The sequence below is a fragment of the Parasteatoda tepidariorum genome, chromosome 5 (genome assembly GCF_043381705.1).
Source record: "Parasteatoda tepidariorum isolate YZ-2023 chromosome 5, CAS_Ptep_4.0, whole genome shotgun sequence".
Lineage (NCBI taxonomy): Eukaryota > Metazoa > Arthropoda > Arachnida > Araneae > Theridiidae > Parasteatoda > Parasteatoda tepidariorum.
Window position 1 is genome coordinate 74,764,960 of NC_092208.1, and position 17,477 is coordinate 74,782,436.

General features: G+C 31.9%; 2 protein-coding genes across 2 annotated transcripts in view; one reads left to right on the forward strand and one right to left on the reverse strand.

Annotated features, from left to right (window-relative positions):
* The window catches only part of LOC107438952 (protein Njmu-R1), a 40,083-nt gene that overhangs the window by 4,025 nt on the left and 18,581 nt on the right, over nt 1-17,477 (forward strand). The gene's annotated exons all lie outside the window — the stretch shown is intronic.
* On the reverse strand, nt 1,904-17,318 carry LOC107438951 (probable global transcription activator SNF2L2). The gene is made up of 2 exons (XM_016051375.3): nt 17,241-17,318; nt 1,904-9,644 (listed from the first exon to the last, which is right to left on the reverse strand). Exon 2 carries the CDS (start codon nt 9,624-9,626, stop codon nt 4,620-4,622), a length of 5,007 nt encoding a protein of 1,668 aa, XP_015906861.2. The 5' UTR covers nt 9,627-9,644; nt 17,241-17,318; the 3' UTR covers nt 1,904-4,619.

Consider the following 17,477-nt stretch of genomic DNA (forward strand, 5'->3'; position numbering starts at 1 on the left):
TGGCGTTAATAATCCCCGCTTCGGATGTTTTTTTTTTCGTGGTTTCTTTTAAAATTCTGAAACGCGAAGTGGGCAGAACAATTCCTCAGAAATTTTTTAAAAGAAGTAAAATAGTTCTTACTCCATTAATGCTCGCTTAAAAGACCACGTTGGAAGCAATAATTTTCTCTTTTCTCGAGAAAATAATTTTTGTCATTTATGAAAATCTCACTCAATTATTACAATCCTACACCCTTTTCCATGAAGTCAGAACAAAACACTTTCAGGAACGTTAGGGTGTTTCCTTTGTGAAAACAGATGCAATTTAGAATCCTTTATTATCCATCCCATTTTAGAATTTTTTTAGTTCAAATTTTTGAAGTTTAAGGTCGTCTCCAAACGTAAAAGTAAAAGAATACTTTACTCGAGCAAATTAATATAAATCTTTGTATTGATTTGCTTGTGTATTAATCAAAGTATTTTCTGTCGTACAAAATTAAAGAATAAAATTAAAAAAATAAAATAAATTATTTATGGCATATGTATAGCGTGCTTTAAATACGTTTTAACAGATAGAATTCTCATTCTGATTAAATATACTTATGCTTTTAAAACTTGTTACTATAAAACTAAATAATTTAAAATCAAGGTTAATTGAAATTAAAAACAAAAAAAAAGTTTTGAACTGAAAAGCAAAATTAAGGGTGAAATGGTATTTTTTTCGTTGAGGAGAAACATAATAAAACGCCAATATTATTATTTGCATCATTTATAATTAATTTTGATAATAGTTACTAATTGAAGTAAAAATATAACATATGTACTAAAAAACAAAAATTGATATAGAAGTGCTACTATTTCGCTTAAGAGAAGGTAAAATGTCCCCTTATTATTGATGACACCAATGATGCTCAATTTTGGTAAGAATGCAGTACAGGCATCATGGTAATTAGTGCAAATTTAATAGGTACAAAGTATTTTATGGTTAAATTTGGAGAGTACAGCGGCGCCAATACTTTATATTTTCATGCTAGATTTTTTACGGCTCCTCAAAGATATAAATACAGGAGAAAGTAGCAGTATAGTTTGTCTAAGAAAAGAACTCTTCCCGCCACAAAGTCTGAGGCCGTCTGGTGCTATGGAAACAAGAATGGCGCATTTTAGGGAGGGTAGTTTCACTCTAGGACTAATACAATAGATTGAAGAAGAGATTCTCTTTCTCTATCCAACCCGAGCCTAAACCACTCCAAAACAGTGACCCTGCACCCCTACTTGAAATAGTCATACCTCGTTACCATAGTCACCGCCACAGGTTCAGACGAATGTCTGGGGGAGTTCTTATTTTAGACAAACTATAGCTTGGGTGTGGTAAATTTTAACCCACTAATGGTTCTGCACGTAAAAAGTCGTATTTTAACCTGCAGTCTTCTCCACTCAGCAAAACCGGTTTTCCCACGTTATTAGATAGAAAAGTGGTGTATTGTGGAAAAACATTTTCCCAATTTCGCCCATTTGCTAAACCGCCAGTGGGTTTATATCATGAGTTGTTTCGAACAACAGCATTATGACAGATGATACTGAAAACAGTCTTTGTGTTGATGGTATGAACCACTAAATAGGTGTTTTGATAATTCTAATTAAGTAAAGTCAACCAAGAAAGGTAACAATTAATAAACAAAAAACATTGGAATTATTTCAACTTTATCATTTTCGTCGATATTTCACAAAACGCTAGGACTAATGTTCTAGCGTTTTGTGCACGATTTTGTTGTGTCGTTCAGTACAGATGCTCATTTTTTTCACTTCTTACGAAGAACGGGTATTTAGCTAATAAATAAATAAAATTTTTGATTTCGTAACCCTGTATGCACCACTTGCGTATTATGTACAGTTGTCATATGTACCAAATGAGCAAACAAAGTAATTGAAGTGCAAATGTAATTTTATTACATTTTTAAAAACTTCATATAAATGTTAAACACTGCCAAATTTTGACTTTTATAAACATTTTGACACATGAAACAGTCTTCCCTTTTTAGAGGAAGACCAAATTATTAGTAATGTAAAAAAAACTAATGATAAACAATAACAGAAATATAATTTCTCAATAAATTCATTTTGATTTTGTGCAACAAAATAAAGACAAACAAACATGTTATACAATGTAGATATGTTATATGTAAAACAGCAACGGGTAAGCTCTACTAACATTCGATTGCTAAAGGTAAAAAATAATTATTTCCTACATAATTACAACAATGTAAAAATATAAAATACTCAACAAAAGTATAAATAAAACTAAATAAGATATAAATGCTACTTGAAAGTTCTACAAGTAATGATACTTCTATGGAAGGGTTAATGATAATATTTCTTTTTACATATAACATGCACATATGTAAAATAATAAGTAAGAACTTAGAACTACAACATCATAGCGCGATTTGATAATCGCAAGCAAAATAAGAATTACTACTCTAGAAGTAATGCTGATCATGTACGTGATCATAGTTTTTTTACTGTTTCCAAGACAACGGAGCTCTAGTTTTATTGCCATGAAAAAAATTAGATTTTACAACAGCAGTATATCAAAGTTCATTAGGAGTACAGTAAAATATACAAAGTTATTTAATTTAAATAGGTACAAAATGCAGTGGTATCAGCGGGAGGCGGCAGAAAAATTCAGATAGACTTAAAATTTTTATTAAAAGATTTCATACAGTTAACAACAGCGAGAGGCAGCGTTACAAAACATCATGGGACGACGATAACAAAACGATAAACGTCTATGGGACAGTTTAACACAGGTGTGTTGCGGGCTAAAACTTCAGAAAATCAAAAGAATTTTATCAAATAGTAGAAAGAAAACAAATGAAATATAATAAATTTTTTATTCTTAAAAAAATTGTCTGAATATGTCTAATAGTTTCAAATAATGTCATCAACCTGTAAAATTCACAAATTAAAAAAATATCCCAAGTAAAATAGACATCAATAATTAGAGTTTCCGATGTCGTCAGGTTAGCTATGTGAGGTTAATTTTTGATTCTGAGTTAAGAACTAATTTATTTCAGGCTAGAAGTTCCTTTTTTTTCTGCTGCATCCAGTCGATATAAAGAAATATACCCACAAAAATGAATAATTAATTTTTTATAAAATTAAAAAATGGTAAACGTTGGAAGCATTATACTTGTCATGTAAATAAATTGTAGAATAAAAAATTATAAAATGGTAAACGTTGGAACCATTATACTTGTCATGTAAACAAATTGTAGAATAAAAAATTATACAGCCATGACACGAGAAAATGTTAATGTTTAATTTAAGAATGTATCTTCTATTCACCTATTGCTTCAAAACATGTGAGAAAACAAATTTGAATTTTATATATATATCATTCCATTATATAATTCGCAATAACATTGTTCCATTCAATGGGTTCCGCAATTCGATCGCGATTCCAAATTGAGGGAGCGTCTGTGGCAGCAAGCCACATGCATCTTTTCCAACACGTCAGCCGCATGTTTGTGTACGGAAGTTACTAGTTCATGAATTATAATACCCAAAACAAATAAATAAAAATGTCATCAAAATGCATGAAAAAACTTTTATTCAGAATTGGATACCTGCAAGTGACGTCATCGTAGATAAATCGTGGCATTTGTCGATTCAGAAGCCAATCAGGCTAGACAAGCACACGTAACGTCCCTAAAATGTCAGTTGCAAGTACCCAATTGAAGTAATTATATTTACCCATATAATTTAAACCAGATTTAATTGGATACCCGTAAGCGACGTCACGCGTAAGAGTCGAACCTCATTGACTTCTGAATCGACAAATGCTACAATTTCACTACGATGACGTCACTGGCAGGTATCCAATTGCCAGCTTTCAACTGCATTGTTTTAAAACAAAAGATAACATAAACATGGCGGGTCACGTGTAGAAAATTACATACCTCTAATCTAATTATGTGCTTTAGTTAAAAATATTTGTTTAAAATAAATGTTTAAGGACGCCTATTTCTAAGAATAGAAAAGTCTTATTAATCTGGCTCCCACGATTTAGTGTTATTATCGCACGTCTCGACTCGCGCTCCCAATTAAATGGTAGACAAAACATTTACTAACACTACGACAATAACGTTTACATTTTGGATGAGAGTGGAGTTTCGTTATAAAAGCAATGAAAAAAGTAAGCATAACAAAAATATGTTCTTATGATAGTTAATTTCTAAGAAAAATTAAATGACTAGCATCGAATAAGAGAATTTCTATAGGAAAGAAATGCACAACTTCTAAAACATGATGCAGTAAGCTATAGCTAAAAAATGTGTCACAAACTTCCTCAAGAATAGTCACTTAAAAACATTTTTAACCCTTCAATGAAATTATACTTCATATGTGAGGAATCTAATATAATCATCTAATAACATCAACAATAACAACTAAAAATTTTTGGCGGCTCAAATCTATAAAACATAAATGCATAGAGTAAATAGCAATACAATAACAACAACTTCGCAAAAGTAAATATAATTTCTTTGAAATAAATTTTCCACTAGTAAAATTTTCAACTCCTTGATAAATCACAATCCAATTAAATCTCTCAACTGTTCAAATTTTATTTATCATTCATTTTAAGTATCACTCTCAGAGTTGTCATCATCACTAACAAAACGTCTGGTCTGCCTTGGTTTTCTTTTTCGTGTTTTTTCTTCAGGTTCATCATACGCATCACTATCTCCATCATAATCACCACCAGTAAAGGATAAGTCACCGTCCCTTTCTAGCCTCTCTCTGGCATTGGTAAACACTGACTGTAAAACGAGTGAATCTTCGTATATCATTGATCCTTCTACATTATACGTTTGTGCGTTTTTGCACAACAGCATGAAATCGGTCTCCAAATCATCTAAAGAACGATATCTGTGATCTTTAATGCGATTTTTTATTTTTTGAAGATCCACGGGCTTCTTAATGACATCATAATAATCCGGGAGTTCTCGTTTTGAAGGCAATTGCATAAAAGCCTTGCTCAATACTCTATCATCACTATCTTTATAATGGATAACGATGTCTAGAAGCTTTCTCATTTGAACAGTGAGTCGTGGTGGATTTGGTTGCATTTTTTCCATTGGAGGTCTACCCCTTCTTTTTTTCTTTTCAGGTTCTGCATCAGGATCTATTTCTTTCTCCTTCTTTCTTTTCTTTCCCGAAGTCCCAGGAGCACAACGCCTTCTTCTGGTGGTTTCCAATTCATCCAGATTACCATCTTCAATAGCTTTAAGCCACTGCTTATCAGTTAGAGAATCTGAATAATCAACTTCCTTCCTTTGTCGCGAGCCTCTTCCGAATATCTTGTCCTCCTCTTCTTCGTTTGTAAGCCTTTCCACTTCCGCGTCATCTTTAATTAGCCACGGGGGTAGTTCATCCTCTTCCATCAGGCGTGGTTTGCGCTTCGGATTTCTAGCTTCTTCACGCCTGCGATCCAAATCCATCTTTTGAAATAATTCGAATTCGTCTTCGTTTCTCGCAATCATTTGATTAATAGTTTCATCATCAGGCACTTCATTCTCTTCTTCCTCGTCAACTTCATCTTGCGCCAAAATTGCTTGCAAGAAATTATGACGATCAGTGCCGGTAGATTTTTGATCGAACATCCCAGCTTGTATGACTTTTTCATCTAAATTTAGTTTATATTTTGCAGCAGCTAGTATCCGTTCTTCTACCGAGTTTACAGAAACCAATCTTAAAACTCGAACTTCGTTCTGCTGTCCAATACGATGAGCTCGATCTTGAGCTTGAAGATCTTGATGGGGATTCCAATCGGAATCGAATATAACGACTGTATCAGCAGCTTGTAAATTCAGACCTAAGCCACCAGCACGGGTACTTAGCAAAAACAAAAAATATGGGGAGTCGGGACCGTTGAATAATTCTAATAGATGGCCTCTGTCCTCTGCTTTAGTTGTACCATCCAGTCTCAGATAAGGATATGCTCTATAATTTAAGTAATCTTCCATGATAGTCATCAATGTTGTCATTTGACAAAACAGTAAGATACGATGACCAGTTTTTTGAAGTTTTGGCAAAATGCGATCAAGCAATTCAAACTTCCCAGAAGCTCTGTACAAGTTTGGACCTTGAACAACAGTAGTATTAAGCCCCAAGTGTTCCGCATACGCTTCTTCAATATTTTGGAACATAAAAGGATGGTTGCAAATTTTTCGCAGTTGCATTATGGAATTCATCAATGTTCGAGCACCGCCTTTTCCCTTCTTATCTTTTTCTGAACCATCAGTCAGCAACACACCTTTTGTTTGCATGTGTCTATAAAGCAAACGTTGAAGTGCGGACATGTCACACTTTACAACATATTCAACTTTTTCTGGTAGTTGGGATTCTACCTCTTTTTTCAAGCGCCTCAATAAAAACGGTCGCAATACCTTATGTAAACGCCGAATTATTAAAATGGTTTCTTCTTCATTTAGCTCTACTTTTTCACCTGTTGTAGCAAAGGGTGCATTAAACCACTGCTCGAAAGTATTACAGCATTTAAATATGCTGGGCAGTAAAAAGTTCAAAAGGGCCCACAGTTCAGGTAGTTTGTTCTGTAGGGGAGTACCAGTAAGTAACAGTCGATGAGGAGCAGTATAATGCGTATTTAAAATTTGTGTTAATTTGCAATGCTGATTTTTCATCCTGTGTCCTTCATCAATGATCATATATTTCCATCGCACTTTAGCTAGTATAGCTTTGTCTTTAATGACATATTCATAAGTTGTCAAAACGACATTAAATTTAGTAGCTTTTAAGCTTGAAGCAATTTGGCGCCTGATGTTGGGTGATCCTTTGTAAGCATACTTAATAACAGATGGTGCCCAGCGATCAAATTCAAGCATCCAATTAGAAAGAGTGGATAAGGGAACGATTATTAAGTACGGTCCATGTACTCTTTTCTTTTCAATTAAGTAAGTTATGAGTCCTATAGTTTGAATGGTTTTACCCAAACCCATTTCATCTGCTAAGATCCCATTCAAATTATTATTATATAGAGAAACAAGCCACTCTAATCCTTTGACCTGATATTCTTTTAACTTTCCATTCACCATAACTGACGCTTGTTCTTTTACTTCTTCACTTATTGCATGGGCTATGTTGTAATAATTTTGGTAACCACCCATATTCATATATTCATCGTCTTCGGCAGTGGCGGAATTCAAAGCATCTTTAGCTTCTTCTCCAGTTCTTTCTGGAGCTGGTTTATGTGGCTTAGGTTGCTCTTCCTCCTCTTCGGAATCTGTAGTGTCTTCATCACATTCATCGTCATCATCGCTTGCTTCACGTGGTGCTACCTCATATCCGGGATGCATTTCCAACCACGCTTCAAGTTGACTAGCAAGTGGTGCATTTACTCCAGTTAACGTCTTTCCGGTAGCTGTTTCAATTACATTTACTCTCAAATCGCTTTGCTGGGAAGATTCATCGATCAGACCTTCTTGAAGGGAATCATTACCTTCACTGTTTTCACCCTGTTGCTGTTTCTTCTTTTTTTTCTTCTTGGCCTTTCTTTTTTCTTTAAGTTTTCTTTTTTGTTCCAGTTTGTGCTGTTTAACCATGTCCGTTAAGTTATGAATGTATTCATCAGTTTGTGACAGTAAGAATGCGAGCCGTTTATCTTTCTTCTGATCAATCAATTTTCGATATCCTTCTTCATCTTCAGCCATTAAACGTTTCATACGTTCCTTGTCAATTCTTTCCTGTTCTTTTTTCTGTTCTCGCTCAGTGTTCGCGTGGTAAGTAATGATTGCTTTGTTCACTTTTCCGATTTTTCCCATGGTGTTACGATGATATTCTTTGAAGTCTTTCGCGTGCTGCAAAACAGCATTCAAATACTCTTGATGTTTCTGGCGACGCTTACGTTCTTGTTCCAGCTTTTGTTGCTTTTCAAGTTTTTCTGTAATTCTCGCTTCTCGCAGTCCCTGGCGCTTGGTGCGTTTGTACAGTTTGGGGTATAAAGCAGTCTCTAATGTTGTTTCTCGTCTCATGCAGCTGACGACTTCAGCACGCAGTTGACGCTGAAAATTCAAAAGACGAAGACCAATAAGTTCACTCATCGCTTTTGTGCGGATGTCTTCAGATAGATCACCAGGTAAAGAAGACAATTCTTGAATACGGAGGGCAATTCGAGCGGCCAATCTGTTTTCCCTCTCCTTCAATATTTCTATAGGATCAATGCCTTGTGGTTTTGCAACTGGAGTGATTCTATTTTGCTTTTGTTGTTGCATATGCATCATAGCAGGAATAGGTACGTTTTGATTGTTTGTAGGACCTTGAGGCCGATTTTGAGGTCCTTGAAGGTTTGAAGGGGGAGTAGGTTGAGGAGTATTTCCCATAGGTTGGTGTGGTGGTGGAACCTGTGAAGGAGTAGTTGGTTGTGGTTGGGGAGGTGGCATTGTAGGTTGTGGTGGCATGTGGGGATGGATTGGTTGTGACTGAGGCATTGGTTGCATCATACTACTATTCATATTTTGAGGAGGAGGTGCCTGTGATTGTGGACCCGGTCCACGCATTGGTTGTCCGGGAGATGGGGGTCCAGGTGGCCTCTGAGAATATACTGGCTGATTTTGAATAGGTCTTTTACATTGAATAGCCATAATAACACTCTCTGGAACGGGTTGATTTCGTGATAGCAATCTATAAGCCATTATCTGAGCTCGAAGTTGAGCAATTTGGGCAGATGTTAACAATGAAGGTTTTTGATTGCCTCCAGGACCTTGATTAGGCATTTGATTGCACACAGGGGATATATTTGAATTACCATCTGGATGAGGAGATCCTTGGCTACCATTTATAGGATTCTGACCATATCCTGAATGAGGATGATGAGGAGGCTGCTGTTCATTCGTTTCCATATTCTGGGGAATATTGTTGGGATTTTGAGACATGTGACCTGGATTCCCGGGGGTAGAATGTGGTCCTTGATGGTAATTTGAGGATAGGGGATAGTTTTGATTTTGCTGCTGTTGACCACTTGCGTGAGATTGAGGAGACATATGAGAGGAGTTCATCATATTGTTTTGAGATTGTGGCATGTAATTCATATTTGAATTCGAAGGTGAAGGAGGAGGTGCCATATGCTGATTAGGCATTTGATAATTTTGGTTTGGTTGCATTTGATTTTGAGGTGGGGGTGGTGCATTTCCAATTGATGAATGGGGGGAGGGCGATAGCTGAGATTGCTGCTGTGGTTGTTGCATCTGAGTTGGATTCATCCCATGAGATCCAGGTCCCATTTGTTGAGGGGGAGGTGGAGGGCCCATACTTGGACTAGGGACGCCAGATCCAGGATGTGGGCCAACACCAGGACTGTGACCGCCACCACTTGGTGCTCCTGGACTTGGAACAGTTTTTCTTGAATTCGCCATCGCCATTAATTGAGCATATCTGGGATCTTCTTGCATGCCTTTTTCCTCCATCGAATTTATAGCTTTTTGAAGCATGTGCAAATTGTCTTGTGGATAATTTTGCTGCTGTGATTGTTGTTGTTGAGACATGTGTTGTTGAGGAGATTGTTGGGATTGCTGCTGTTGAGACTGCATATTGCCAGAGGGCATTCTCGTGATTTGTTCCTTGTTTGACATCTTGTGTGATTAAATTGTCTGAAAATATAAAGAATAAAGAAATTAGTGTTTAAATTACGTTTAGTAAGTAAGAACATATATTAAATCTCCTTAAATTACATATGAGTATTTGCAGAAAAATATATCCACAATAAATAACATATTTCTATACAATATAGTCAGTTTATTGATCATTTACTATAAAAGTGAGATAAATAAAATGTTTGTATAATTAAACATTTATGTAAAACTCTAAACGAAAACCATAAGTCTCTCAAATAATAAAACAATTTTTAATACTATACACTACATCTAAGTGACCAATAAAAAAATTAAAAAAACACCATCATTTTCTCGACATCCCGCTCTCGATTCTGCCTTTTCAAGCATTTTTTCCCTCAAAAATAAAATAATAGTTGTATAAAACTATTTCTAATTGTTGTCAATGCCTTTTTATTATTAGGAAAAATCATATGACAGAATTCTTAATTAATAAAGGAGATCCGTTTCGCTGTTATCAGCTTAATTTGTTAAAAGTTATAAAGATATTTAACTGTAAATTATCGATTTATCTCTTATTTAACAGAATTTTTATTCTGCTTTATCATAATTATAGAGGTATTTAATAAACATTTGTAAGTTGTCTTCAACTATTTTAAACTAATATGCTGTAAATAACTTATTTCGTTATTTCAGCTATTAATATTAAAATGAAAAGTAACAATTGTGAAAAATAAATTTATTAGAAAAGTTACAAGCTTTAGACATACGTTTAGCTATATAGATTTATTCCAGCTGAAAATTATTTTTTGTTATCCTTTTATTTTGCTTTAAAAAAAGCGATAAGTGGCAATTTGTTGTTTTAATTCTATCAGGAGAACCAAAATATTTGATTTTTCTTTTTGTAAATATAATTCATAGTAAATTAAATGCATGTCTTAAAACTGTTGTGGGTAACGAAACTTTCAACCGAGGTCGATTTCATTGAAAGCGCAGCGGCAATGGTTTCAAACAAAATTATTTTTAGTGTGAAGTAAAACTCAAATTTTACGTGTCAAACATTTTCCATTTTGTTCTATGATCTTTTGCCATTTTGCTGGTAACTTCACGGACCCGTGCTTTTAGAGTTTCTGGTCCTTGTTAGCAACAACAAAAAAAAAATTGCTCAAGAAAGATTTGAGGTTACTCATTACTAAAATTTTTACCATTTACAAATTTTATTAGGCTACATGGTGAATAGGACATGGGGCTACACGGTGTATTCGACACTACTACCCAAAAAAACTCCTAAAACTTCACATGTATTGCTAATGATGTGTGAGGCTCCGCATTGTGGTGGTGGAAAACGGTTTTTCAACAGCCTTTTGTGGAAAATGGCCTTTTTTACGTTAATTGCTTTCTCCAATTTCACAAGTTTTTGGCAGTATACATCTGAGTACAACGTTCGGTTGCTTTGAAATAGTTTATAATTCACAACAACCATGCAATCCCACCAAGTTGACGGCATGATCTTTTTCTGGTGCATTTCAACTTTCGACATTACTGGTTCAAAAAATGAGTTTTAAGTCCAAAGATGAAAATCTGAAGTTAACACCCCCTATTTACACTTTACTGATTTTTTTAAAGCAATTTACATCTTTCTCATAACTATTTCTTTATTCAATTACAGAGATACGAACCTCAAAGTTTAGAACCATATCATATAAAAGTTGAATTAGTAACCATAGCGAATTGATTTTATTTCTGCTGGTATACTTAAGGCTTCTTTTCCAGAAAATTTCATAGTTGTCTAGTTTTGGCGAAAGCAAGACAATGACCAAAAAGACGCACAAAATTTTTAGCTTCTTGCGACTTTAAGATAAATTTTAAGGTCACGCCAAACGTATACCACACATATGTTGATTTTCATTAATATGCATTCGCAGAAATATATACCTATATGGTTCACTATTTTAATGGTCATTCACTAGATTTTAACAGTCAAAGTCAAAGAGAAAACCTAATTTAGAAGATTTCTGAGTAACCTTCCATTGGTCGGTCCATTCAAAGCATTTCGTCTTAATAATTAATGCGGAAGTAGTAGAACACAAAATAATTGTCACTGCTGTTGTTCACTCATTTCACAAATACCATTTTAAAAGTGTGTTTTTCTCAACAATCCAGAGGATGATTGAGTTTCGACCCCTCACCTCCCCCAAAAAAAAATCTTGAGAAAAATTTTTTTTTTCTAAAAAAAAAAAAAAAACACTTGTCTAATAGTTTTATATACAGAACATATATCTAGAAAATTTCAGCAAAATCAAAAATGTCAAGTATCCAATCTTGCCTGATTTGTCTTTTTTTTTCTTCCTTTGAAAAAAATTATTTTCAAACTCAGTAACAAAATATTTTAAACTTAATTATTTTGAATTTAACTTAGTATTTTGAATACTTAATGAACTTAACTGAGAATTTTTAAGTCAGTATTTTGAACTTAAAATAATAAAAAATGATAATGCCGGATTGCCGAAAAACAGGAAATTATTTTGTATGCGAAAATACTGAAGAAGGCAAGAAACTATAGGGCTTGTAAAAAACTATTTATTTATTTATATATATTTTTTATTTATTAAAAGGGCGGGTAAGAGGCTTTTTCAAAAGAAATTACTCGATATAACTTATAAACAGGTTTTTACGCACACATCTTCCCAATCAGAATAACTTAATACAGGTAACCAGAATTTTACTATACAAGTAGTACAAATTCAAAAAATTGTTTGTATTATGACGGCTTAATTAAAATGTACTCATCAAATAATGCTAAATATTAATTAGGAAGTTGTAGGCAGTAATCTGGTTAAAATAGTTTAGTCAAAAGTGATTGATAATCGAATGTTTAATATGTTTCTTTTAAAACTTTATTTCCATTATCTATTATTAATCAAATATTAATAAAACATTTTTTAGTAAAAGTATTTAAAAAAATTGATTCTTATAAATCTTTATCTACTAATTTGTTGATTAAACTACTTGGGCAGCTTTTTTTCTGTTCATCTATTATTGATTAATTGAAATACGCTGGCATCACTATACTTATTAGCACATTCTGAATGAAACTTGAAATCATGAAGACCTTAACTTAATTTGTTAAAATATAATTATTGATGATTTGTTGTTTTTATTCTTTCCCTTTCATTTGTGTTTTTCATTTCAGAATTTGATTTAGAATTCATTTTGTGTTTCATTTCAGAAAAATAGAATTAGATATTTAATAAGGAAAAATTATTCATCAATTTCTATGTCTAGGAACAAAGAATCGTACAAAAAAGTGGAAATATCACAAAGGTGATCTAAGGTCGTAAAATAAGTATTTATCTTAAAAATCATAGAAAACCGCTTGATTTGCAAAAAAATTCAAACACTTTATTTAAAGAAATACTATATAAAGTCAGATTGTGCTCCCTCGTATATAAGATACTTGACCCTTCTATCAGGGAAATCGCGATACAACACCTGCAACAGTTTTTTCAATTTATTTTTGTTTAAATAACTTTTTTTTAACAATGCTGTGTTAAGAATACAAAATAAATAAACCGATTTAGTTGAAACTTTGGATTTTATCATCTAATTTTACGTAGTCTTACATAATGTAAAACTTTTCAAACCTCTCAGTTCATTATTTTATTGACCATTAACAAATTTAATAAAAAAATAATAATTTTTTTTCTTGTACTAAACAATTCTCCGATAAACTAGTTTAATACATGGGGGAAATTTTTTATTTATTTATTAATCTTTTTTACTTTAACAATTTGACTTAAATGCAAGGTAAAAAACGAGAGAAGTAAAAATACATGAAATGGGTAGTAATGTTACTATAGTAGCGTAATAATCTAATTTAAATAACATCATTAAATAATTTTGTAAACGATATTATCGAACTAATGTGTTGCACTAAATATAGATAAAATTAATTTTCATTAATTTTAAATGGAGTTTCCTGAAAAAGGTCTCGTTTTTTAAATGTCAAACATGTGATTGTTGCAGAACGTTCAACTTCTTAACAAAAAATTCTTTTAGTTAAAGGAATTGAAATAATTTTCCTGGCAGTACAATTTGCATTTTATTATTCCAACAAAATAAGAATAATTTGAAAATTTTGTTCATTCATAAATCGCCTGCATTTTCGAAATAATTTTTATTTTCATTCAGTTAATTTTTGATGTATTTCTAACATCAAATAAGGAGGTAGATTGTTTTGTAGTCGTAATGCAATATTAATGGGATTCATAAGCAGCAGTCTATGCTTATTTTCCGTTTTCTTAGCAAGAAAATATACTCGCAATTTTCTAACCTTTCATTTTTACATATGGTTTTTTCTTTTCTTTTTAAGTCCATTTTTCTAATCAAAGTATCGAAATTTAGGATTTTTTAATTAAAGATAGTTTTTTTTATTTTATTTTATTTACTCATCGAATTTCTTTTTTTTTTCCAACGAGGCTTTTTCTCCTCTGACTGAATTCAACTGCCGAAGGGGTGGAGAAGGGGAAAGAAAATGCTAAATATGCTCTTAATTCTCTTAATGCAGTTTTCACAAATAAACTGATCATAGTTATTTATTCTATTTAGCAGTCTCTTTCGATGCATGAAAAATACAAGGCCACCAAACAATCACAATTTGCTATATAAAGCGTGCTGTATTTTAGATTGTCTATTGAATTTTTCTAAGGCCGGGATAGCCTGGTTTGTAGGGCACTAGGCCTATCTCAAAGAGCTTGTGGGTTCTGTCCCCGCCGGCCGACGACTCCCCGTGTAGTAAATGGTGACTGATGCACGTTAAATCTGTCTAGTCGCAAAGTCCCCCATGTCCTCATAACAAATCAATACCTCTGGGGGTACTGATACAGGAGTTTGCTTGTCTTCTGGATTGGTTCAAAAATTACAAGGCTACGGAGTTGAACATTAGTAGTCGTAAACCTAAAATTGGGTCGGCTGTTCAACAACGGATATAAATAAAATTTCACTGACAAAATTTTGCCATTGCATGCAATCAACAGTTTTTGATAGGTAGTTAAATAGTATATAATTTCCTGTTTTTAGATTTTTTATAAGTATCTTTGTTTTTGTGCAATTAACATTAAAAGAATTTTTTAGCATCATCCAAAGCGGTTTTCTTCAGCTTAAGCTAGAAAAAAATTAGATTTCAAAGAATCTAAATACTGATAAACGCGCAGTTTATAATTACTTTTTCAAAAACCACAAATCGTATCATTTTATTGCTTTAAAGTTTTGAGGAAAAATTCATAGAAGTTATAAAAATTATCAAGCGCTATTTCTCCTAAGCGACCTCTTTATTTTCTACTTTTTTTTAAGGTATTGTGCTGCCTGATAATACTATATCATCAAAAGTTTGTTAATTACAAAAAATACGCAAATTAAAAATTTAGCCTAAAATTCAAGATGGCGAGGGTAGGGGCCTCTTAAGTTTTATCCGAACAGAACTGCTACAGAATAGTTAATTTCATAAATTGAAACTAAAGTTTAGCAACCAATTGGTCAAAAGATGTTTAACTGTACAGTACTATTTAGACACTGAATATTGCTCTGCTTGAATTTTTACAAGGACGTCTCCTGCATCCAGTTTATTTAAGAGGGGGGGGGAGGCGAAACTATGATCACTGTTTCAAAACCTCTATAAAATACTACATTTCATCAGGAAAAAGAAATTGACGAAAATTCCTTTTATCTCCAAAATTATTAATTATTTTTTAAATTTTTTTAGCCTGCTTTTAACATATATATTGATTATCTGAATATTAAGGGGGTCATTTCAAGCTTTCTAAGTATTAAAAGGGGCCTGTACCTATCTTCTCCGCACCAACGATGCCCATGAATTTTAGTTTTCTTGATAGAATTCTAAATTTACGAAAATATAATGAACTAAAAAAAAAGTGAAAAAAAGTATAAATAGTATGAAATATAGTGATGAAGGAAAAAAAACATTTGATTTTTAATTAACTTGAACAATTAATTTTTCAAACATATCAAAACTAAGTTTAAATAATAAAAATTAAAGTGCAATATAAAAATTAAAGTGCATAGCATATCGATCACCATATACCTATACTAAATACACCTATACTAAAATTCCCTATACCTATATGTATTGATATGTTTCTCGTAAGCAATAGTATTATCAGAGATAGCATTCTTTTCAAAGATATTCTTTAGGGTGAAAAATAATATTTAATTTTAAAAAAAAATTGAAGAGAAAGAAATCGAACCACAAAATTAGTCCTTCAAATTAAATCTGATTTCTTTCTCATGAATGTATCAAATCTAGAATATATTCATGAAAAAGAAAATGGTATATACATCAGTCATGAATATATCAAAACATTTAGTGAAATTCATTAATCATATTCATAGGAGATTATAAATCTACGAAGTACAAAAAATGACATGCAACATCAAGTATTACATTGTGTTTAAAACGTCAGTAGCAGCTAAACTATGTAATAGCATTTTAAATCATGACCTTTTATGGTTTTGAACAAATTTAATCCCTTAAATGTCATATTACATAGGGTGCTTAATAGGAAAATTTCCTTGATTTACATTAAAACAAGATACAGAAACGAGGAAAGTTTGTTAAGAAGAAAAGAATTCAAGTTATACAATCTTGATTTAGGACTCATATAAAGAGAACTTGTTCTATTAGGGCCTGATTGATATGCATACTAAAAATGTCTGTGGCATTCAAATCAGAAAAATTTACACCATTTGGGAACAATTCAATGTTACTTAAAAAGTTATTCATATTAAAATGCTAAAAAAAAAAAAAAGATTACATAAAAGGGGAACGCATAAATCTACGAAAACTGAACAATAATACTCATAATATTTCTTCCATCTATTATTTATGTATAAAAAAAAATTTAATTAATAAAAGTTCTTTATATGGTCCATTTCTATTTATGTGAAATTATTTTAATATCTTATATTGAAAGAGTAAGCCATACTTATAGCAATAAAATTAAGAAAATATAAACGTAATAAGATATATTTAAATTAATAAAACGTACGGGCAATATATATGCTTGTTAATACGTTAATATACGAATTATATAATATGTTAATATAAGAACGAGCAAGTATTAAAATCCTCTAATTGTAGCTATCAAAAGTATTTTTAATAAATAGTATATTTTAGGGTGTATTTTATAATAGTCAGGTGTAGCATTAAATATTTCATTTGATGCATTTTTACACAACAAACAAAATTAAAAATTAGTTTTAAAGTAAATAATTTGAACATTAAAATTACAAATTTTATCTAAACTTTAAAACAATTACTACTTATCCTTTATTAGCATTAAATGAATTAGCTAATGTTATTATTGAAGTTCATTTATCTGTAGAATTAGTTTGAAAGCTTAATCTGAATAGTAAGAAGATACTAAGATTATATGGTCGTTTTAATTTATAATTAATAGAACGCCATATTGAAACTCAGTTGTAGAATTATATAAGCTAAGGAGATCTAAATTTTTCAAGGAAAAATAAATAATATCAATGTTTGTTTCTGAAATTCCACAAAAATGAACATATTTTTCTCAATATTTACATAAGTTGTATAAGATAAATGGCAAGTACCTATTGAAAAAAAATTAGCAGCCGACAATAACAGAAAACCGAAACAAAAACAATATAAAAAGCGTTTCTTGTAATGATGCCATCTTAAGTTTTAAATACTTAATACTTTTTATTGCAACATTAGGATTAAAAATAACTAATTAGTAAAGATTGAGAAGAAAATAATTAATTAATTGTTGTTATGGTAATGTTTGTGATTAATATTGATTTTGAAAAGGTATTTAAAGCTTTAATATT

Excerpts from the sequence above, each read along its gene's own strand:
- LOC107438951 (XM_016051375.3), bottom strand. The coding sequence starts at position 9,626 with ATGTCAAACAAGGAACAAATCACGAGAATGCCCTCTGGCAATATGCAG.